General features: G+C 45.2%; 1 protein-coding gene across 3 annotated transcripts in view; it reads left to right on the top strand.

Moving 5' to 3' along the window:
* Positions 1 to 24,707, top strand: part of NSMCE2 (NSE2 (MMS21) homolog, SMC5-SMC6 complex SUMO ligase) — a 194,886-nt gene that overhangs the window by 1,039 nt on the left and 169,140 nt on the right. For all 3 annotated transcript variants that reach the window (XM_053661134.1, XM_053661133.1, XM_053661135.1), the window contains exon 2: positions 5,189 to 5,359. In XM_053661134.1, the coding sequence (XP_053517109.1) occupies positions 5,203 to 5,359 (157 nt within the window). In that variant the 5' untranslated portion in view covers positions 5,189 to 5,202. The remainder of the gene's footprint in view (positions 1 to 5,188; positions 5,360 to 24,707) is intronic.

The raw sequence follows: 24,707 nt of genomic DNA, 5'->3' as shown, positions 1-24,707 counted from the left end.
AGGGTCTGAATGTTTGGGTTCCATCGCCCATTCAGAAGTTGAAACCCTAATGCCAGGGTGGTGTTATTAGGTGGGACCTTTGGGTAGTGCTTAGGTCAGGAAGGTGGAGCTCTTGGATGGGCTTAATGCCTTCATAAAAGAGACTCCAGAGAGCCTGCCTGTCCCTTCTACAGTGACAGCTAGAAGGCTTGGGACATGAACCAGGAAGGGCCTTCACCTGAACTGGACCAAGCTGGCACCTTGATCTTGGACTTCCCAGACTCCAGAACTGTGAGAAATAAATTTCTGTTGCTTATAAGCTACCTAGTCTGGTGTTTTGTTATAGCCTTCAGAATAGCCTAAGACAGGGACTGTTAGGGGAGGCACACAATACATACTGGGGAAAAAGTCAGGACAGGTGTAACCTTATTTTAAACTTTCTGGAAGAGCATCGGCACAGGGACCAAAAAGACTGTTGTTACCTGGGGAAGGCTCCAGGAGGAGGTTGTTTAAATGAGGGTTTCTCAACCACTGCACAGTTGTCACTGGGGCCAGGTAACACTTTGGGGGCTGTCCTGTGACTTATGTAGTTAGCTTCCCTTCATGGGAGGAATGGGGAAGAGTGTCTACCCCATTTTTCTGCTGCACCCCTTCTCTTTGCTTCCCATTAGGAGTCGTTTCCTTTGAGATACTCCAGAATTACAGGAGAAAGTCTTCCCTAACTCTCTGCAAGCATGAAGTTTTATGGGAGTAATGTGAATTTTGCATTCATACTTTCCATTTATCCTGAATTGTATTAATTCTTACATACATTGTGCCTTAGCTTGGTCTACTATTTAAAAAACAACACCAGAGACTGGTAGCTTAACAGAAAATTATTTCTCACAGTTTTTGGAGACAAGATGTTGGCATGGTTGGATCCTGGCGAGGGCTCTCTTTCTGGCTTGCATCCTTCTGCCTTCCTGCTGTGTCCTTAGATGGGAGGGGCAGAGAGTGGGGAGAGAGAGAGAGAGAATATGAATGGGAGTGCATCCTAGTGACCTCATCTAAACCTGATTCTCTCCCAAAGTTCTCCACTCCAAACACTATCACATTGAGTATCAGGACCTCAACATAGGAATTGGGGGGGGGGCACAGTTATCTCAGTGTTCTCCATACTTTTTAATCCTAAGAATCCTTGGGTGGGGGGATCATGAAAATACAGTTTTCTCAGTGTGTCCACTAGAGACTCTGATTCTCTAGGTCTGGGGTAGTATCCATAAATCTATAATTTTAGTATTTCCACTGATTAAGATCAGAGAAGTTTGAGAAAACCACAATATTGAATTTATCCTTAATAATACTAAGATAGATGTGATTTCCTGCTTTATCGACAAGAGCAAAGTGCAGGTAGAGAAGATAAGCAACTTGAGCAGGGCTGTGCAGCTTTACCTGGCGTGCCAGGATGGAATTCCCAGGCACCTGTGTCTGCTGTCCATTCCCTTAAGCACTACTTCATGTTTTCGCTGCCACTCACAGTATTGTAATGATGAAGTGGATGGTATTATCTGTTCCCATTTGAAAAGATCTATGCACTAGGGTTTATTCTGAGTGTTTTGTTATATGTATATTATACTCATCCAGTCCTTGCAGTAATCCTAGACGTGGGCAGTAGATCATCCCTCGTTTACAGAAGGGAAAAGTAAGCCTTGAGAACCTAACTAATTTGCCTACAGTCATTCAGCTGCATAAGCAGCAAAATCAGGCTTCGAACTTGGGTAGTCTGGCTCCTGAGGCTACGTGCTTAACTCTGTATTGCCTCCATAGTCTCCTCCATGATGCAGCTGATGTTTATTTGATGGTAAACATGTTTCATGTTACCTTTAAGGAAAGTTGGTATTGCAGGAAGATACTCTTTGTTTATACTGTGGCCTTACCCCATGTGGGTCATCTGTGCAGGACACTTCGATAATTGCGCCTCTAGAACTATGCTCACAGTGCAGCAGCCGCTACGCACACGTGGCTATCTAAAATTAAAGTGATTAAAGTTAAAAACTCAGTTCCTCAGTCGTGCTAATCATGTTTCAGGTAATGAATAGCCCATGTGCCTGTGGCCACCATATCGGATAGCGAGATTAGAGAAGATTTTATCACAACCGAAAGTTCCGTTGGGCAGCAGTGGTCTAAACGATTTAGAATCAACACTGACTAGAAAACGGAATCGTTGACCCATGTTATTTCATCTGTGCAGGATTGTATTACTTGGGTAAACCCTCAAATATAAGTGGCTTTGCACAGTTGAAGTGTTCGTTTCTTTCATGTGCTGAGCCTGGTTAGAGGGCAGTTTTCCTCCAAACAGTGGTCCTAGGCTTTGCCCAAGTAGTGGTTCTCCATCTTCAGTATATGGCTTCTGAGGCCACTTCTTGCCTCCTTCAAGCTGTCAACATGGGAAGGGGCCTGGAGAAGGTGTGTGGTTTCTATGAACTGGACCTGGAAATGGCTTATGTATCAGTTCCTTGCATTGAGTCACATGGCCACGCCCAGCTGCAAGGAGGGCTGCTAACTGTGGTCAAGCTGTATGCCCAGGGTGAAGAGGTTGTGGGTTTGGTGGGCCCCGCGCTGCTATCGGCGGCAGATGTTACCCTGAAGAGGAATCTAAGGAGCAGTCCCAGGAGGCTTACTGTTAGGTTTATTGTAAGGATGTTATTGGGATGCTTTCCAGTGTGACCCTTACTGCCTCACACTTGATGGTCCCTGCTGCTTTGATCGCCACAGACAGCTGCCTTTCCCCTGAATTCCCAGTGTGCTCTTTCTTTATGGAGAAGGAGAATCCTGTGACTTGCACTTTTTAAAAAAATGATTAAATTTATTGGGGCAATGTGGTTAATAAAATCATGTAGTTTTCAAGTGTGTGCTTCTGTAATACGTCATCTGTGTACTGCACTGTGTGTATACCACGCAGGTGGTCCTCTGTCACCATGTGCAGGGCCCAGCAGAAGTAACTTAGGCCTGTGTCAATGTGGTTGGTAGGGTAGTACTATGGGTCTAAATAATTTATCGTTTAATTTGAACATCTCACTGAAAATGTCCCATGGTGTGCTTGAGTGTGCTACTCAAGCTAAGTTATGTTACAGAATTGCATGCTTGTGATTTTGTAAAAAAAGATTTTGTGATTGAGAGAAGGGGCATTATTTGTGCTGGGCCCTGCATGCGGCCCACTGGACCCTGGTTTACCCGCTCACCCCCCCTTCCCTCTGGTGACCACCACACTGTTGTCAGGTCTGAGCTTCCGTTTGCCTGTCTGTTCATTTGTTGCTTTCAGTTGGACACGTGAGTGTAATCATATGGTTTTTGACTTTTTCTGTCTGACTTCACTTAACATGATGTTTTCTGAAGGTCCATCCACGTCGTCACAAGCGGCAGTGTTTTGTCTTTCCTGTGGCTGTGCTCACAAGGAGTTCCTTCCGTCTCCTTTACGCATCCATCCTTCAAAGGGCACTTGGGTTGTCACCATGTCGTGGCCGCCGTGAATAATGCTGCAGTGAACACAGGGCTGCGTAGATCTTTACGAATAAAAGTTTTAAAAGTTTTGGTGTGCATACCCAGAAGACAGCTTTCCGCGTCATGTGGTAGCTCTGTTCTTTATTTTTTGAGGGCCCTCCATGACTTTTTCGTAGTGGCTGTATCGATTTAAGTTTCCGCCAGCAGTGAATGAGGGTTCTTTTTCTCCACAACCTCTCTGACACTCGTTATTTCTTGCCTTGTTGCTAGTCATTCTGACAGGTGGGAGGTGGTATCTCATTGTGGTTTTGATGTCAATTTCTCGATCTTGTCATGTCTCTATTGGCCATTTGTACAGGGTCCAGCAGGAGTAATGCCTATGTGAGTTTGGTTGGTAGGGTAGTAAAATGGGTGTAATAATTTATAGTTTTAATTTGAACACTTCACCTAAAATGTCATGTGGTGTGCTTGCACGTGATGTTGTCATGTGATAGAATCGCATGCTTGTGGTTCTGCAATAAAAGGGGCCTGTGTCACTGCCGGGACGCTCGCAGCCAACCCCGGGTTACAGTCATGCCGTGTAGGGCCCTGAAGAGCCCTAGAGCCGGTGGCTGCATTCCCACGTTCTCACCTGCTTTCTCTTCTCTTCCATCTGTTCTTTGATTCAGATTTTTGTGAACTCATATTTTCCCATCTTACTGTGTGTTTTTGTATTTATATCATATAAGCTGTCTCAGTTTGTTTGTTGTGATGGAGTGAGATTGCATGTAACGCTCTTGCCAAAATGCCAGTATTCAAAAGTCATCATTGGTTGTTCATAATCATATTTTCTCTTTCTTTTGGTGTAAAATTAACACCTCAGAAAATTCTGGAAAGTGACATACCAAGAATCTGGTGCCATCATTTGGATTTAACCTCTGTAACATTCTGCCCTGTTTACTTGAGGTCTTGATCTTCAAGATAAGTTAAAAAAGACAGACAAAGCTGCAAGGCCTGTTGACCACCCCAGGACCAACTGGATTGGTGCTTTATCCCGCACTGAAGCCCCTGTCCGCTGATGGTTGTTGGTGCTAGTTCAGTGCCAACAGGAAGCCCCGATTTGTGGTGCAGTGAAGCTATATTATTTTTATTTTTTAGAAGTGAATCAAATGAGCAGTCTACTTTTTCTGACCCATTTATTTATGTTTTAAGTTTCTAAGAATTGTACTTTTGTTCAGTTCAGAGAATCAAGGACTTCTTTGGAAGAGAGTCTTCTTTTTCCTTTAAAAAGTGAAAACAGCTCTGGCTGGTGTGGCTCAGTGGATTGGGTGCTGGCCTGTGCACCCAGAGGTTGCCTGTTCGATTCCCAGTCAGGGCCCATGCCTGGGTTGCTGGCTGAGTCCCCAGTTGGGGGTGTTCAAAGGGCAGTCCATCAATATATCTATTGCACATTGATGTTTCTTTCCCTTTCTTTCTCCTGCCCTTCCCCTCTCTCTAAAAATAAAAAATAAAATTTGTTTTTTAAAAGTGAATATAGTTCGTTACCCTTTCATTCATTAAGCTCATTGTGTTGGTGGCCCAGTCAACGGCACAGCGCTTTGGCATCCTCTGAAAGGGACGTGGAATGTACATAACAGGATGGCCCCTGCGGGGTATTGGATACATTCATATGGACGTTTTACAGCAGTTTTATTTTCTCGTGCAGTTATTCTGACTCATAAATTTTGTTTCATTGTGTTTGAAAACTTAGGTCATAATTTCAAGATGCCTGGACGTTCCAGTTCAAATTCAGGTTCAACTGGTTTTATATCCTTCAGCGGTATAGAATCTGCTCTCTCTTCCCTAAAAAACTTCCAGAACTGCATCAACACCGGAATGGACACAGCTTCTAGTGTTGCTCTGGACCTCGTGGAAACTCAGAGTAAGTAAGAATGAAACTGTATTTCTTTCGTGTCTGTGTTGCAGTAGCCAGTGTGGTGGCGCTACTCCGGGGACGCGAGACCCTGCTCAGCCCGTGTGCATCCCTGGGACAGTCATTCGTTCCCTCTGGACGTTGGTTTCTCCTCTCGTTCCACACATCCTTGGGTGATACGTGAGGATGAAGTGAGACCGGCTGGTGCACGTGTGTTCAGTTAGGTGCCACTAGAAACTGCACTGGGAATCTGTGGGTCAAAACGTGGCAGTTCCTGACCTCAAGGAACACATGATCAAATGTGTGTGGCGTTTGTGGAGTTTACAACATACAGATGCGTTTGATAAATCCGGCAGCTCAGCTGTGTTTTGTTTTTGTGCCGATTGCCTTATGCACAGACTCAGCCTGTGCTGCTGGCACCGCTGGCACCACTGGCGAAGGAAGGCCTTTGATGAACTTGGCCAGAGTTTTGGATCAGAGCATCTAGAAAGATGTTAGTTGCTTCCTTTGGATTGGAGTTGTTGTTATCAGATATTTTATAGAGAGGCAGGGGAGGAACATTATCTTTCTGTTTTCCTTTTTAATATCATTGGTGTTTGTAATTTGATTGTGACATATGCACCTTGGTGTGAGTTTCTTTGTTATGTCTGGTGTTCTTTGGGCTTCATGGATGTGTGGGCTTCCAGTTCCGATCAAATCGGGGGAAATTTCTGCTCTTGTTTCTTCACATACTTTTTCTATTTTCCCCCCTCCTCTCCTTCTGGGATGCTAATTACATGTTTATTATACTGTCTGATTATGTCCCATATGTCAGTGAAGCTTGGTTGATTCTTCTCCTCGTCTTTTTTCTGACTTAAATTTGAATAGTGTCCATTGCTGTGTCTTCAAATTCACTAGTCTTGTTTTCTGCAATGTTTAATCTGCTGTTACGCCTATTCAGTGAATTTTTCATTTCAGGTGGTGGGTTTTTCAGCTGTAGAAGATATAAGAAAGAGTGAAATGGAATCTTATTTCTCTCTTCATTGTGTTCATGTTATCTTCTCTATTCTTGAGTATGGAGCCTGCTTACACGGCTGTTTTCATATCCTTGTCTGCTGCTTCTGCCGTCTCCGCCTGTCACTGCTGCGCATTATGTTGCTGCCTGTTTGGGTTTTGTTGTCTCCTTTAAGTAGTTTTGACGTTCGTTTTGGTGGGCAGTTGTCTATAGATGGGGCTGATCCTCTCCAGGCTTGTTGTAAACTGCTGGGCGTGTCTAGTGCAGGTTTACTGTAGGGCTAGTTTACCGTAACCTTGTTAGACAGAGCTTGGCCTTTATGGAGTCTCTGTTGATTTTCCAGAGGGTTCTGTGAGAGCTCTGCTCTGCTGGATGGAATCTGAACGTCTTCCAGTGCGTGTGAATTCGGAGGCTCGTTGGCCTTCCAGCTCCCAGCGTGTTCCTCAGCAGCTTCGCCCTCAGCCTCAGGCCCAGGGGGTCCCTGTGCAGCTTCCTGCCCTGCGCTTTTCTCTGCATAGCTCCCTTCCGGGGCTCTGGTTCAAAAACCCTGGTGCTTCAGCCTCTTGAACTCCAGCTGGTGGCTCCTCAGACCTTCAAGATCTGTGCTCTCCCAAATTTCCTCTTCCCTGGCACAAAGAGTAGGGCGATCACAGGACTGGACTTGCTGGTTGCAGGAATCATAGTTCTGCCCCGCTCATTGTCCCATTGTCCCACCGACTGAAGGCGTTTGTTTCATGTGTATCAGCTGTCCGTTCATGGCCGGCAGCAGTCGTCTGTTTCTGGACATCTGGCTTTGGTGGTGGCCCTGGATAAAGCATTACAAAAATCAAGGCATGAGGGGGAAGAGCTGGACCATAAATCTCCTATGGGATTGTATCTGTTTATTTTCAGGATTTGCTTTGAAGGCTTCCAAGTGTTTTCATTACAAAGTTCCTTTTTTTAAAAAGTGTATTTTGGTGAAAAGTACAATGTAATTTTAAAAAGAATTGTCAGCATTGTTTTTTTAAAAGTTCATGCCCTGAAGTAGGGGTCGGCCAAATTTTTCCGTAAGGGATTAGATAGCAAACATTTTCAGCTTTGTGGGCCATGTGGTCTCTGCTGCAGCCCTTACAGTGGTTATGAAACTGATTTCTACTCTGGGGACCTCACAGAGCTTCTTGGGGACCACAGCCTGAGAGCCACGGGCTGTGGGGGTGGATTGCACTGCCCTGGTCGGCTGTAGGTGCCAGGGGAAACGCTCTCCAGAGAGACGCCTGCGCTGACCTCCTGGGGGTAACCCAGCCAGAGCCTGCTAGAGGAGCAGGTCGAACGTGACACCAGACTGCTGTGTCGGCCGAGGACCCAGAGAGCAGCAAGGCCCCTGGTATCTGAGGAACTGGGAAGGCGGTTCTTCTGTGTCCAGGGGGAGATGGGAGACCCGCAGGAGGCAGAGCCAGGGTAACCACGCACGTGCAAGGACTTAGAATCATCCATCCTCAGTTCTGAAACTTGCTCAAGGGTAGATCACTTCTCTGAACTTCTCATTTCTTCTCTGTGAGGGAGGGGAAAAATGCCCACTTTCTGCGATCGTTGGGATTCAATATGGTAATATATGTTCTTAGCAGTGTTTGTTCAATTGCTGTCATAAATGGTAATCAGCAGTTAGTATATTTAAAAGATTTTATTTATTTTATTTTTTTAGAAGGGAAGGGAGAAAGAGGGAGAGGAACATCAGTGTGTGGTTGCCTCTTGCGCATCCCCTGGTGCGGACCTGGGCTGCAACCCGGCATGTTCCCTGACTAGGAATCGAACCAGCGACCCTTTGATTCGTAGGCCAGTGCTCAACCACTGAGCCACACCAGCCAGAGCAGCAGTTAGTATATTTAAGGGTCAAAACCTGGAACAGAGGCCTGGGTTGTGAAGAGGTGGATGAGTTTGGAAGTCTGTTTAAAGCTTTAGGATTGAATTTTGCTACATCAGTAATTTATCAAACAATATATTAGTCTAAACTGAAAAGATTAATAAAAGTTTTTTCAAAGTCGTTTACAGTCCACCTGGGAAGAAGGACACATACATACCATTCAGGCATTAAGTGAATGCCGAGTGACTGAAAGGTGATGTGGTCAGCGCGGTTGTGGAAAGGTAACCCTCTCTGCAGTCCTGAGGGTGCTGTGGCGGGAGGAGAGGCCCCACGTGGCCGGTGGGATTCTTTCAGTAGCTCAGGGGAAGAGAAAGTAAGTTTTAAGAGGTTATAGTTGTGCCGAAGGTTTGTTGCATCTGTGTGCTTCGTACCCAGGTTGTCGCAGAGGCAGGGCAGGCATTTGGAATGGGAAGGCCAGGTTCACGTCGCGGTTCACGTCCCGGCTGCAGCACAGACTGTCTGTGGCCCTGGGCAGGTTCTGTAACCTGTTCGTCTTCGATTTCTCCATTGTAAAAGGCATTGCTGTGGCAATGAAATGAAATCGTACAAGTTACGTAGCACAGTGCTTGACACTTAAGGACACGGTAAGCGTTAGCTTTTATTGTTTAGTCATGTGGTCTGCATTTGAGTTGACCGTTTGGCTGGACAGCAGAGAATGGACTGGGAGACATGAAGGTGCAGAAGAGCAAGATGGAGAGTTCAGGAACCATCTTCAAAGCGGAACTGTTCCCTTTTGCTCTCGGCCTTGTAACGTTAGGCACACTTGTTGACTTTTGGGTCACCCAACTTCCTCCCAAAGTAGAAGGAACGAGCCTTGTTAAAGCAGGTGGTAGCAGTCACTTAGGTGTCATGTATCACTTTGTGCTGCAGTGCTCTTGCCACTCTATTCAATTTTTGGTGAAGGGGATCCTTGCTCCCGAGACCCTGAGGGGTGTGGCCATGGTCTGTCGGGTTCCCTGTTCATCGCATGTTCCTGGACCAGGGGTCGTCCCTCTTCATTGTTCTGGCTGCTTCGAGCCGCCACTTCTGCCCCTGTCGGGTCCCAGCCTGTGGGGTCTGGGCGGCTGGACTCACTGCCACCGTGTCCACCAGTTTTTCTCTCAACCTGTCGATTTTCTCCTCATAGCTTCTTTATTTGACCTAATTGGGAAATTAAATTTGTTCCATTCGGGTTTTCAGACAACCGGAGTTTATTTTTCAGAGTTATTCATTGTATATGTCTCTGCTTTCATAAACCCGATTCACCAGAATTGTTGTTTCTAACATCATCCTTAAGCAACTGGATTTGTGTCGGCCCTTTCAGTCTCATTCCATGAATTTGAGGCGTGGCCCTTCCCTAAAGTGCCGGTGCCCGTCAGAGTCAGAGTCGTGTCCTTTGTCTCTGGGCTGCTCTGCCAGGCCCGTGCGCGGATGGACTTCTGAGGTTTGCCAGGCGCTCTTCCATGGGGACATTCCTGCTACAGATTCGTGAGGAGCACTTGGAAGAAGAGGATACTTTTTAAATTGCTCAAGACAAGAAGCCTCATTGAAGGGTGGTCAGTGTTTCTCTGTATATTGCTTTTCTTCCTATGGCTTCGTGGGGCCACAGGGCAGAACGACTCTGGGTGTTATGCTCAGGCAGGTAAAGGGGTGTTCACTGGACCGGGCCAGGGTGTGGTGGTGATGATGGCGGTCATAACCCGAGAGATAACCAAAAGGGAATCGGTCACACATTGCCAGTGTGTGCAGGCGCTGTGCTTTTCTACACGTGCTGCCTCCTTCGGTCCGAACAGCAGCCCTGCAAGGTGGGGACCGTGGTCCTCCCCACCGTGGACTGAGCACACAGGACGGCGGAACTGAGTACTCTCCTAAGGTCTCGGGGTTCGTAAGTGCAAGCCTTGAGGTCTGAGCCTAAGTGGTCTGACTCCCCAGTTTCTGCCCTTCGCTGTTGCACTTGACTGAAAATCGAGTGCGTCCGTCGAATGGCATTTGTAGCAGTTGGATAACACTGAAGTAACATTTAGCTCAGAAAAGTTTAGTTATTTGTGGAAGGTGACATTATCTGATGTTTCTGTTCTGTCCTTATCTCCCCTCCCCTTTTCTTTCCTTAATATCAAAATGAGGTTGCATGGTTTTTCTGAAGCAGCCTGTCACCGTCTGTCTTTCCTGCTGGTAAAGTTTTCAGCAGCTTCCCTCGGCCACCTCGCCCTCTGAAGCCACAGATTGCCGTCTCCTGGCTTCTGCCTCTTGTGTTTGTAAAGGCAGAGTTGAGCATGGTCATCATGAAAGGAAGAAGTCGGGGACTCTGGGGGCCATGGTACTCACCCTGCTCTGTTTCTGAACTCGTAGTGACAGGGGAGAGATAATGGCCGTCGGGTTTCTCTTTTCTGCAGCCAGTTGCAGCCCTGCTGGGTAGAAATGATACGTGAATGGATTACATGGCGGTGTGTTTCGTGTATCCAGAATTTGTATTCTGGCTCAGAATCATCACTTTTTTTAAGATTATATTTACTTCCTTGTAGAGAGGGGTGATGGGAGGGAGAAAGAAAGGGAGAGAAATACTGATGTGTGAGAGATACATCGATGGGTCAGTTAGTTGCCTCTCGAACCCGGCCCACAACCCAGGCATGTGCCCTGACTGGGCATCGAACTGGTGACCTTTTGGTTTATGGCACAATATCCAACCCACTGAGCCTCATTAGTCAGGGCAAGAATCATCACTTTTTAGTTTTTATAAAATTGTTTTATCGTCGTTCAAGTACAGTTGTCTGCATTTCCTCCCCACCACTCCCCGCGCACCCCAGCTATCCTCACCTCTCTCCTTTGAGTCCACCCTTCCTTGGTTTTGTCCATGAGTCCTGTATAGTTGTTAAGAATCATCACTTTTTAAACCTGATTCCGTTTTAATCTCATCTTCGTCTCCATGCAGGTAGGAAAGATGCTTCAGAGTTAACGATGAATAAAGAATGGCCGTCAAGTTAAAAATTACATGGACATTTGTGGGCCTCATGAATAACCAAACTTTCAAATTTGCAGGTGTTAAGCATTCAGTTGAGTGAATTGTTCTGATTCTGGCTGATTTGAGGATAGGAGTCTACTTTTACCTCTGATAGAAGACATTCTAAAAAATTAATGATGACAGACAAAAATAAAATTCTGATTACTCATATCACCGTACCAGCCAAAGGAGTAATCATTTCACTTAAATCTCTTATGTTAAAATTGTTTTGAAAAATCCCTTAATGATTTGATAGGCCAGCGTATTACTAGCCTGACATGTGAATTTTCTTAGGAAGATTCACATTCTGGGTTTTCATTATGTTGTAATATATTTCTCCATTTAGAGTACTGTTTCTTATAGCCAGCCAGGGCTCTAGTTAATTGGGAAGGATTCTTCTTTGGCTTTGCTTCTGTTCTTTATTCCATAATCACATTACTGACTGGAAGCGGTAATTAGAAGGGGCAATTGTAGTGGTGGCCACAGCAACAGCAAAGATAACAGTAACCACAGGGGCCAATGTTTGCATTTCTTGTATAACTGGAGCCAACCATAAAAGCAACATACTACTGTAACTCAAGGCAGTTGAAAATACATAATTATGGTATCTGTAGCGCTAAAAGTATAAAGGCATTGCCGACAGAATATCAAAATTCCAGCTCTCTAGGAAAACTCAGTTATTTTGCAGAAAGAAGAAAAACCTCCACCATTTCTCCTCTACTTTCTGACACCACTAGGTATGTTCTCCTTTAAGACCTAAATAGAAACGAAACAGTTTTGCAAGGTGTCGTCAGACCTGCTTTTCCCTCGATTCCTTCATAACAGAGCTGCACAGAGCAGATCTATACAGTGGGCCTTTTGGTGGTGTCTGTTACCGTTAAGGTAGATGACTGCTAGTTTAAAAAATCACCACTATTCTACCTCCTTGGCTTTTCATGTGAGTGCTTGTCCCTACAGTAAGTGACATGCCCTTCCTGATGTTCTTGAACAGGGCCTTTTGCATTCATTATCATGTTTTGTTTTGTAAATGTGTCTGACCTTCTCTATGAACTGGATTTTCTCAGGGCAAAGACCTCAGGGAACTCATCTGGTATTTCAGAGGCTGGGACTCATTTTTTCCTCATCAAGGTGTTGAAGGTATATAAACTTGTTAATAAGTGGCTTTTAAGACTGTTCTCTGAATACAGATACTTGGGTTAGAATGTAGAAAAAAACTTGCTTTCCAAAATGAGAAATTGCACACTTTTGTCAGCTTATGAACCTAGTTTTAAGACCTTGCACTTAACTTTTGTGTAAGGACTGATGAATCCAGTGGTTCTCAAACTTCAGGGTGCATTAGAGTCACCGAGAGGGCTTGTTGACACAGGTCGCTGGGCCCCACCACTAGAATTTCAGTAGGTCTGGGATGACCTCACGGATTTTCTAGTCTAGCAAGTTGCCAGGTGACACTGATTCTGCTGCTGGTCCCAGAACCACACCTGGAGAGCCCTGGTCTGCTTTCATTGTTTCCCCTTTAAAAGGAAGCACTTGCCACCAGGGGGCACCAGAACACTTCTTATAACGCAGCCGCCAGCCTTATGGACCAGTTGGCTGATTGCAGGGTTCAGGATTGTGTCAAAGCCACAATCACTAAACTATTGGAACTTAGTAGCCTGGAGCCTCAATTATCCAGTGTAGCTAAAACGCCCCGTACAGAGCAGAGAAACTGTAGGACTATTAAAACTACATTTTAAGATGAACTAATTCTCCCAGGAAGGAAGGAATATGCCCCTCATTTCTGCTGCTTTATTTTCAGTTATCCAGGTTACTCAGCTGCATTTACCAGAGATTGATGTAGGCCTTGTCAAAAACATAGAAATATACATCTCCTATTTATTATTCTAAGTTAATGCATCCTGATTTTGTTGTTGATTACACTTTAAAACCACTTTTAAAGGATTTATACCTATTGTACATACATAAATATGTCATTTTTTCCTTCTACCAGGAGCCAGTTGTGTCTGAGACAGGTTAAAACTGCCCTTTCCTGCTGGCTTCCTTGGTTAGAAAGTTGAGTAGTTTTCTTTTTAAGAGCTCCAGAGAGGAGAGTTTGGGCTGCTCTTTGCCCCACCTCACCCTCACCCTCACCTGTCTCCCTGCAGTCTCACTCCATCAATTCCCAGCCCTTCCGACACCTGCAGCTTGATTCCTCCACATGGTGGAATGTGAGCAAAGAGTTGCTTGTTCCGCTCTCCTGTTAGCTAAGCTTCCCTGTTCACACCGGGATGTCACTCTTTGGAATGTAACTGAGCCATATTTTAAGTTTTAAGGGAGAAGAGGGATAGTATCTGAATACCACCTGGGTTTTTCTAGACTCTTGAGAGTAATCTTGGTGTGGATCCGACTTATCTTTGGAGCCGAGGCCTGGCTTAGGTTTCAGTGACCTGATGGATGGAGTGCGGAATGACCGGTGCAGAAAAGCTGAATAGGAGTCGCTCCATCAGGCTTTGAAGCTCGACAGGCACGTTATCCCATATTTTTGGTCCTCGGAAAGAATTAAGACTGGGGTGATGCTGGGCAAAGATGTCAACTCAGGGCAGATGCAGACCTTAAGGATCATCTTTCAAACTTCAGGTCCCCTTTTAATGAACATAAAACTTTGTCTTGGGATAAGCCAAAGGAGCTTTTATTAGGTTGGCGATCAAGCATGGAGATGAATGTGATGATTACAGAGAGATTATTTTATTATCCAGACCTGTTTCCTCCTCTTCTATACTCAGGACTGAGAGCGTGTGTTTGTGCTCTGCAGAAATGTGAAGCGTTACTCAGGCAGAGCAGCGCTGCCCCGGAACAGTGCAGTGTGAGCCAGGCGTGCGGTTTATAGTTTTCCACTGCACTTCTACGGAAGGCGAGAAGAGGCAGAATTAGTTTTAGTTGTGTTTCATTAATCCAGTATACCTAAAGTATTTTTCCACATGTAATTAATACAAAAATCATGGATGCACTAATTTTACATTTCTTTTTTTGGGAGGGGGGCACTAGGTTCAAAATCTTGCACTGCATTTCAGTCTGGACCAACCCCTGCAGGAAATGGCCACATGTGGCTGACGGCTGTTGTAGCAGCAGGTACAGGTGCTTCAATGAGATGCTTTATTTCCCAGCGCCTGCCAGAGGAGGGCGACACATGATGAGGGCAGTTGGAATCGGGTAGTTTTGCCGCTTTTTAGCAGTTCCGGTGAGTGTTCATATTGGACCAGTTGGAAAAACAAGGTAATACCACTTACTGCTTTTTTTTCACTTGCCACTCCTCTGCCGCTGGTATGCTTGCTATTTTAGGTTTTTCTCCAAAATTGTTGAACCAGCTTCAAATCACTTACTTCTGGGGATCTTACTAATATTTGCTTCTGTTTGAAATGTCATGAGCTGTTTGAATCCACACCTACAGAACTTTCATATTTTGTGGCTGATGTGGTAAATTGGTTTCTTATGGTATTGGGCAAGGCAGAGAGGTTAAGTATCTTCAGCAGCCAGGATATACTCTAGTTGCTGTAAACAATTAGGCCTGTCAGCAGCTGGCCTTGGAATTGTTCTAATTTGCCTGTCCCTGGGTGCCTCTTCAGGCACTGGCTGACCCTGTGGGTGGTGGGAGTTACGAACCCATTTTGAAGAAGCATTAGAGGTACTTGGGGCAAGCTCCAAACAGATGTGCTTCTTGCTTCATTTTCGCATGTGACCAAGTTGTAAGAGGCATGTTCCCTGCATGAATTTCTGTCAGTGTCTTGTAGAATCAGACCCTTCTCTGCCTGAAGTTGAGAGGAAGCTTCATTTAGCTCTAGATCCGCCCTTCCCCTTCCTTCCAGCACCGTCTACAATTGGGATCGCTCCTTAGAAATGATTTCATCATGTTCATTATTTGGTATTTCTTAAATTTACTGAAAGAACACAGAGAAGACACCTTTTACGGTTTTGTATTTATTACTGCTGTTGCAGTGTCAAATCCAGAAGAAGCTAGCCGAATAAGCGAAGAGAAGGAAAGGTTTATTGGAAAAGTTACAGGCTGTGAGAAGTTACAGGCAATACCCAGTAGATAGAGCAGAGAGTGGGTGTGCGTAAAGTGTAGTTGCTCTCTCTAAACTGGTGGTGGCAGCAGTGGGGGCTTTTACTGAGACAAAGTTAGGTTTCCTTTACTTTGGGACAGTGCTGGGGCCAAGGTAGTTTTCTCCTTTGACCGTAGAATACTGATTTAAAAACATTTAACTGAGTTTGGGTGATTTTAACTATTCTTAGGTAATTGCTAATGCTTATGTTGGTCAATTACTAATGTTTATTGGCCCATGCCCTCAAAAAGCTAAGAATTTAGTCAGCAGGTAAGACAGATATATGCAAATATAAGGAGAGCTACAAAGTAGTAAATGATGTTTCAAATGAGGAGATTATGGGTCTCTCTGTCCCATTCATGACTTTTGACATTATGACCTAACAGCCTGGTTTTGCATCCGGTTGGCACACATCTTCTGTAGACGCCACTTACTAGGCAACCTAACAATAGCAGCCATACAGAGCTTTTGGTGAGTTTACCTGCCGTGTTCTAAATACCTTGTGGCTGTTCATTCACTTAATCCTCCAACAATGCCATAAAGGCAGGTAGGTAACTAAATGAATAGCTGTTTTGCTGAGTACACTGAGCCTTTGTCGCCCGGTGTCCCTGGGGGTGTGACTTCCCCCCACTCAGTTGCAGTAGGTTCTGACAGCAGTCCTCGTGCTCACCTGGCACTGTCCCCGCCTCTTCGGGTGCGGAGACAGCTGGTGCGGAGACAGCCTGTGCGGAGCTGTCACCCCTGAGAGCGCCTCCTGCAGGATCTGCCAGTGCTCCCCGTGGACTTGCAAGGTTCCCTTGCTGGGCTTCGAACAAAAGGCTTTGACTGGGGAAGACTGTATTTAACAATCTTCATTGCCACAAATTGTTTCTACTGTGTAACATCATCCTTGTCTGGTCACGTCTCTGGCCGTGACCACAGCATCTCTGAAAAATGGTAGCTGTTAATTTTGGTACCCATTTTAAACTGTCGAGCATATTTTCCAAGAATGTTCATGAGGTCACTGGCTACATCCCTCCGTACGCTCTGTATACTCCAGTTACAGGGACTGGTTGCGTTCCACCGGGGGCTCTGTCAAGCATCCGAGCCTTTGTTCACATGACTTTCTCTCCCTGGAACACTCTCTCCCTGATGACTGCTCGGAGCGCACTTACTCACCTTTCCAGGCGAAGCTGAAGTATCATCCTTTTCTAGACATCTTCTCCCACCCAGACCAAGTGGCTCTCTTGGGTTCCTCTGTGTCAGCTGTGCATTCATTCATCAAAACAACAGAGCACTTCTTTGCATCTAATTGTTTATAAGTCTGCATTCCAGCCACTAGATAAGAGCTCGAAAGGCCAGTTAATACCCTATTTCCCAACCAAGTTCTTTCTGTGTTGCAACTACCTAACTCTGCCATAAACAATGTATAAACAAACCAATGGGTCTGATTTGAGCAGTCCACTCCCGGGCTAGGTCAGTCGTCTGTGATAGTCTCTTCATACGTGTGTGGCTAAGGATAGGTGAGATTTTTATAAAATCAAAATATAAAGCGATACCTGAGAAGGGATTATAGAGAAAATAACACAAATGTTCTTGTAAATACAATAGTTTTTTTTTTTCTGGCTAATTCCTTAAATTACTAGGAGCAAATAATTTTTAACTTCACATAAAAGAGTTTAATATAAGCCTGACAGCCTCTATATCATGGATTTGCAGTAACTCTTACTTGAAATTTCTTCCAGAGTGAGGCATATCCATGTTGAAGTTCATGTGATTTCCTCCTTTCTAAAGCACTGTACATCTTCAGAAGTTTTACAAATATGTATTCTAGATACAAGACTGTTATCAAATATATGATTTGCAAGTACTTTTTTTTCTGTGCATTGTCTATTTTCTTGATACTGTTTGAAGCATAGAAATTTTTAATTTTGCTCTGGCTGATGTGGCTCAGTGGATTGAGCACGGGCCTGTGAACCAAAGGGTCACTGGTTCTATTTCCAGTCAGGGCACATGCCTGGGTCACAGGCCAGGTCCCCAGTAGGGGATGCGTGAGAGGCAACCGCACATTGATGTTTCTCTTTCTCCCTCCTTTTCCCTCTTTCTGAAAATGAATAAATAAAATATACTTTTTAAAAAGACATTTTTAATTTTGATGAAGTCCAATTACCTATTTTTCTCTTGTTGCTTCTGGTTTTGGTATCATGTATAAGAACCCATTGCCAAACCTAAAATTATGAAAACTGAGTCTCATTTTCTCTAAGAGTATTACAGTTATACCTATTAGATTTAGACCCATTTTGAGTTAGTTTTCATGTGTTTGAATTGAGGGTAAATTTCTTTTGCCTGTGGCCCTCCAGTTGCCCCAGCGCTGTTCTTTCCCCACTGAACGGTCTTGGTGCCTGGTGGAAAGTCAGTTGGCCACGTAAGTTCAGTTTCGGAGTCTCGGTTCCCTTCCGTTGGTGGAACTCTGTGTGCCTGTGTTTGTGCCTGTCCTACACTGGCTTGTTGCTTTTGCTCTGTAGCAAATTTTGAAATTGGGAAGTGTCGTTCTCCAATTTTGTTCTCCTTTTTCAAGATTGTTCTGGTTGTTCAGGGTCCCTTGTAATTCTACATGAATTTCAGGATCATCTGTCCATTTCTACTTACAAGCCAACTTACGTTCTGAAGGCATTCTGTGAATCTGTAGATTAATTTGGGGAGTATTACCATTTTAACAATACACATATTAAGTCTTCTGCTTCCATGTAGGGTTATTTTTATGTTTATTTAGATCATTAAAATTGTTTTTCAACAGTGTTTTGAGAGTATTAGTTTTACACTTTTTTGTTAATTCCAAAACATTTTACTCTTTTTGATGTTATTATAAATGGAATTGTTTTCTAATTTTATTTTCAGATTATCCGTTGCAAGTATATAAACATATAATTGATTTTTATATGTTGGTCTTTGGTGACCTTGTTTATTAGTTATATTTATATTTATACATATGTATGTTTATGTATAGGAGTTCTTAGGATTTTCTCTATATAAGAGCATGTCATCTGTGAATAGAGATAGTTTTATTTTCTTCCTTTCCAATCTGCCTGCTTTTTATTTATGTTTCCTTCCTAATTGCCGTGACTAGAACCTGGATTCCAACGTGGAACAGCAGTGGTGAGAACCGCTAGTCCTGTCTCGTTCCTGATCTCAGGGCAGAAGCATCGCGCCTGTTGTCCCGAAGTCCTGCCTGGGGTTCGCTGCAGAGCGCCCTCCTGCAGTGTCCTTCCAGCACTGCCTGCTGGGGAGGGGTGGTGTGCTCCCTGTAAGAGCAGAGGCACTTAAAGCGGTTCCATTCATTAACCCAGAGCATGTATTAGAAGTTAAATTTAGAGCTAAGAGGCAGTTAGTTGATTATGTGGCACAGCACCCAAATGAGCAAATGGAATAAAGCCTTCAAGGTGTGCGATAGAAAACCTGTGTTCAGGGAACGGTGAGGGTTCACAGGCTGTTCTAGTTATGGGCCGTTAGGAGAAATTTCACACAGGAGGTAATGATGAAAGATGGGGAGGTGTTCTCTGGGAGAGGTTACTTCCAAGGGGAGCGAAGGGGAGAAGAGGTGTGAAGGCCTTGGTGTCGGGCTCTGTGGAGGGTCTAAGGTTTTACCCTCCTTGGAAGCTACCAAGTTAGCCACCACACTTTTGTGGGTGCTGCCAGAAGACGGGAGACCTCCGGACCAGAGACGGAGGTCTTTGTTACTATTGCACATTGAGCAGTGTGTCATGTTCCCATAGGTTTGCCTGCTGCCCCCCCGCCCTCCCCGCTCCTTACCGAGATATGGAAGGGTCAGCAGTGATTCTGCAGTGGGTTTGTGTCACAGCTGAGGAACCTTGAGCTTAAGGATCCTAGGTTTCCTGGAGGATGACATTACCCTCAGTATCCTGCCCTCTGCTTTGGAAGGAAGCACTATCTCAGTCTTCCAAAGCTTTGTTCATTATCCAGGGTCCTTGGAAAGATAGCCTGGAACAAAAGGGCCCTTGATTCCTCTGCTTGCAAAATGTGCAAAGATGTGCGAGACCTACTAAGAATTGTTTCCCAACACCTGGCAGACACAGGGAACTAGGAGAGGTTCAGATTGAAGATTAACTTTGGTTTGGGCCTTTCTGAGGTTCTGCCACCGCATGTATGTGTTACATCAAGGAGATGTGATACATTTCTTAACGTTGGAAGGTCACAGTTGTCGCGAGGTGCCTTCCTTTTTTCCCTTTCTGCCAAAGAGGGCAGCACAATACTTCAGTTCCCTAAGCAGAATAACTTAGGACTTGAAGAGTTTTGGAATTAACCTGGGTTCAGACTCAGCTCTGCCCATTCATAGCATGGTGACTTTAAGCAGGTTTGGTTTTCTCATCTGTCAAATAGGGGTAGTGTTGTAAAATAGCAACTAATACCTAGTGGATATTTAACTGTGTGCCCACAAACGCCTACTTTATCCCCACTTTGTTTAGGGTTGGTATGAGAATTAAGTAGTGTGTGTCAGACACTCCCCATGGTGACTGGCACGTAGCACTGCCATCGTTTTGTCTGGTTAATAATTGTTTGGGCCCTTTGCGGGTGAGAGGGACAGGTCCTTTGGAGCGCTTGGCTCCAAATTAGCATGGTGCAGAATTAGTATTGTGCAAGTTTGATACGGTACAGACAGCCGAGAGTTAACATGCAAGCTCTGCTCCCTGCTGGCTGTGCAAATTTGAGCCACTTAACTTCACTCTCTGCGCTTCCTCTTCCTTGCATGCAAAACACCGACATTGACTTTTCTTCAGGGTGGTTCCTAGTTTGACACAGTTTACATGCTCTGGTACGCAGCATTTGCTTCTCCTTGGCCCGGCAGAGTGAGAGCACCTGCTTTGGTTATGAGGGTTGGTGGGAAATGGAACAGGCACACCTTTCGGTTGGGAGGGGGAGTGGGGTTGAGGTGTGTGTGTGTGTCGGGGAGGGAGGATGGGCATTCTCTTCCCAATAGGAAAGAAAAAAAGACATTTATGATAGGGTCTAAGAAGCAGAAATGTGTTCCAGTTTCAGAAAAATTAGTGTGGGATTTAATTTCCAGCAAAAAGGATCAGAGTGCCTGTGGGACAGACTAAAATAGGCATTTAAACCAGTTGATAGAGATTATGTAACGTGTCACCCAGCAGATGCGGGTTTCGATAGCACTTGCTGCTCTCGGAATGGAACCGTCCAGAGTCCCTCAGCAGTTGTGGGGTTTGCTGAGCTTGAGGGAGTCACGCCGCATCTGCCTGGTCGTGGTCCTCTCACTGCCGAGTTTATGAGTTCACCTGGGTCTCGGCTGAAACTCAACAATATCGAAGTGGGTAGTGGCATTATCTGCAACTCGTTTCTAATTTTACAACTTTCTCAGTGCAACATGCACCTGTGTTTAGGTACTCGCTAATTGGGAAGCAAAATACAAATAAATAGTAGTTGCTGTAACGAACCCTGACAGATTCACACACCAAAGCCCGCTAATCCCCGGAGACCTTCTCTCGGACCTGGTGCACGTGGGAGACGACCACGCGGGGTCTGGGGGTGTTTCGGGTGCCCGGCTCTGCAGCAGCTTCTTCCTCCCTTTCCTCTTTTACTTTTTTGTTAACTGATTGTGTGTTCTAGAAATTTTCTGTCATTCTTGCATTTGGCAAATATTTGCATCTTCACCCCAAGAACAGTGTTTCTGCTTCTCGTTCTTACCCATCTTGGCCACATCACCAATGGGGGGGGGGGGCTCTGAGACTACAGGCAAAATCTTTCACGTGATCTGCCCGTCACATTTTCATACAGTTGCAGCCCAAGCAGGGCTAACGACTGCCTTGGGACCGGGGATTTTAGTGTGCTCTCATTCTTTATTTATTTAACAGGTTGGGTTGGCCTCAGGTGAGGACCACGGGAATAGATTTCTCAAAAGAGGAAAGTATGTTGGCCAAAATTTGATTGCGTTTGTTAGGGTTTAACAGGTGACTGGTTTAACTTCTCATTTTCATTAAGAACGCATTTTAAATATTTATCTGGAAGTGAGATTTAAAAATAGGACGAGTACCCCTGCATTTATTGGAAGTATTGGGTACTTACCACGTGGTGGCGTAACTGCGTTTCAGCAAGGGCCCCGGCATGTCCTCCCTTTGCCGTGCTTGCGTTCTGTCCTCACTTCAGGGGCTGGTGCTCACTGGGGATCTGTTACCCCAACTCAGCAGCAATGGTAATAGATGAAATTGGTACCAGGAGTGGGGTTTGAACCCCTGTTGGCATATGTCTGTACTGCTGTGAAACAAACTATGCTTAAACTTTTAAAACTTAACATTTTAAGACCATAGACTTTTGTTTTGTCCTAACGTGTCGTGATTCAATGCACTGACTGACCTGGACTGGGAGGTTCTTTTACGTGATGTCAATGGAGATGGCAGCCGTTTGGGGGCTCGACTGGATTGGAACTTGCCCGATGGCTCCCTTAGCTGGCTGGCAGTGGTGCCGACTGCTGACTGGGTGCCACCTGGAGTTCCTGACCAGGGCTTCAGGAGTCCCCATCCCATGGCCTCTCCAGGTGCCTTGGGTCTCCCCCAGGGTGGTAGCTATTCCACAAGGAAGGAAGCAGACGCTGCCAGACCTGTTAGGACCTGGACTCAGAAGCGTCCAGTTATTCAAAGCAGGCACAAGGCCAGCCTCACTGCATGGATAAAGAAAAGAAACTGCTTCTCAGTGAGAGGATGGCATTCACGTGAGGGCCAACAGAAAGGAAACCCGGTCACTAACTGTGTGAGGCAGGGTTGGAGACTCCAGCGGTGGCCGCAGTAGACGTGGCATTGTGCCCTGAGCGGACTCAGTCTGGGGTTGTTGAGAAACAGATTCCTAAGGGACCGAGGAGGAATAATGGGTGAAACGGGATGATTTATTAAGTATGCCAGTTAGGGAACAGCAGACGTCAGTGATGGTAGCCCAGGTTTGTGACTTCACCACCCACGTTAGGTCCTGTGCACTAACGTGGTGTGCCACTGTGCTAGTGCCACAGAAACCACCACAGAGCCAGTGGTTTGAAACGGATGTGTTCCCTTATGGAGTTTGAAGTTAGAAATCTGAAATAGGCCGCACGGGGCTGAAGTCAGGGTGCTTGTAGGGCTGTGTTCCTTTCTGGAAATTCTAGGGGAGGATCATTTTCTTGCCTCTTCCAGAGCAACAGCTGGTTGGTTCTTTCTTATCGTGCATCACTTCACCATCTGCCCTCCTGCTTTTCTTTCACGAACATGGACCCTCGTGATTATATGAGCTGCCCCCAGATAATCCAGGATAATTTCTCTCTCCATCTCAAGGCCAGCTGATTAGCAACCTTATTTCTCCCTGTAACCTTAATTCCTTCTTTCCCTGTAAGGCAGTGTACAGGTTCTGGGGATCAGGACTTGGACATCTTTGGGGGGCCGTTATTTGCCTACCACAAAGAGAACCTGAGGACTGAAATATGTTGTCTTTGGGGTGGGAGAAAGTGAATTCAGTTGTATTCATGTCTCCAAGTGGGATGACCAGTGAGCAGTTGGTCTTTAGCTCAGGATAAAGGTGTGGATTTAGAAGTAGCCTGCACCAGGGAATGGAGGCCACGGAATGAATATTGTTTCTTAGGCAGAGCATGTGAGGGCCTGGGCCAACGTCCGGAGGAGTTGGGTAAAGTTGCAGACCAAAGAGGGTGAGAAGGAGCTGTCGACGGCAGGAGGGAATTTAGAAGAATTTGGTTCCAGGGAGGTTGGGAATCACCTTTGTAGACTGTTGCATCTTTGTCCTGAGACAAAGGAGCCTTAAACTTCTTTTTAAACCTGCTTCTGTTACAGATCAGGAAACCGAGGCTCGGAGAGATGAAGTGACTTGCCTAGGGCTGTATAACTAGCTAGTAGATGTGCTTCCTGACTCCTGCTTCAGTTTATTTGCCAGCCCGAGCCCGTTTACCCTTTTCATTTGAAGATGTATTGAGGAAAGTTATTGAGGAAAGATCTGGGCTGTGTGTGTGTGTGTTTCTCTGGCTTTCTGAACTCTGAGAGTGAAAGCCACTGGGATCGTGTTGTCTGTCTAGTGCTGTAGTTACATGAAAGTCAAGTTCTGCCAAATAACACAATGAAGATTTATTTTTTAAATTTTAATCTCTAAGTACAGCCTCACTTCCTTTTACAGTCTTTTTTTCCCACTTCATTTTGTATGTATGCTCTCTTTTCTTTTTAAATAAACATTTTATTTTGGAATAATTTTAGCTTGATAAAGCATTGCGGAGAGTCCCCATGTGTCCCCACCCAGTCCCCCAAATTGTTTAAGGTCTTACATTCCTGTGGTACATTTGTCAAAACTGGGAAACAGCATTACTATTGACTAAACTGAATAGTAAATCCCAGACTGTTGGATTTCACTGATGTCCGTGTTTGAGACAGTTCCAGGATCCAGTCCAGGGTACCACGTTGCATTTAGTCATCATGCCCGTGGTTACTTCATAGTCTGAAAAAAAACTTTATGGCCGCGACAGTTTTGAGGAATCCTGGTCAGGTACTCTGTAGAGTGTCCCTCCATTGGGGTTTGTCATGGCTAGACGGCGTGCTGTTTTTGGACAGAGTACCACGGAAGTTGTACCATACTCCCTGGTGTGATTCTCATCACGTCGTGCCAGGGCGTACAAGACATCAACATGACTTACTGCTGGTGTTGACCTTCACGTCTGGCCCCAGCTGTGTTTGCCAAGTTTCTTTGCTGAAGAGGTGCTCTTCTTTTCCCCGCTCTGCGACCTGGGTTTCAGAAGCAAGTGACTAACTGCACCCACATGCAAGGTGCAAGGGGGATGACTTAAGCTCCATATTCTAGGGGGATAGAGATCTATGTACCCTTTTTGGAACTTCATCTGTGAAGAAATGTATTTCCCTGCCCCAGCCCCAGAAATAGCAGTTTCTCCAGGAGCTTTTGTTCCTTTTACCAGAAAATGAGGTTTAGAAACTAAGATGGGAGCTCGGGGTGTGCTTTGCTACCAGAATGTCCCTGTTTCTGGGCCCTTTTAGCAGGCAGGGTCGGGGAGCATGTGTGCTAACATGTGTATGCACTTGTCCATCATGTTTCTTTTTAATCTGTCCGCATCTATATTAAGTTAAACATGTGTTTATACGGATGTTTTCAACTCTAATCTAGTAGTAGTACCACACGGTTGAATTCCAGTTTCTTAGATTATTGGTATGTTCCTCTCCAGCATTAAGAAACCTGCCCTCCACTGGTCATTCATTTATTTGACCTCAAGATACATGTAAATCAGTCTCAGAACTGATTTACACGTAAGTACTAACTTACATGTAAACTAACTCATACTTCCATGACAACATTATCAGTGAGCATACAGTGCTTATATGTACAGTTCTTTTTGTCTTTAGTTTTGTGGTTTTGAGTTAAAACAGAGT

The sequence above is a fragment of the Artibeus jamaicensis genome, unplaced genomic scaffold (genome assembly GCF_021234435.1).
Source record: "Artibeus jamaicensis isolate MK-2021 breed Jamaican fruit bat unplaced genomic scaffold, CSHL_Jam_final scaffold_916, whole genome shotgun sequence".
Lineage (NCBI taxonomy): Eukaryota > Metazoa > Chordata > Mammalia > Chiroptera > Phyllostomidae > Artibeus > Artibeus jamaicensis.
This window is presented reverse-complemented; position numbering and strand designations above follow the sequence as displayed.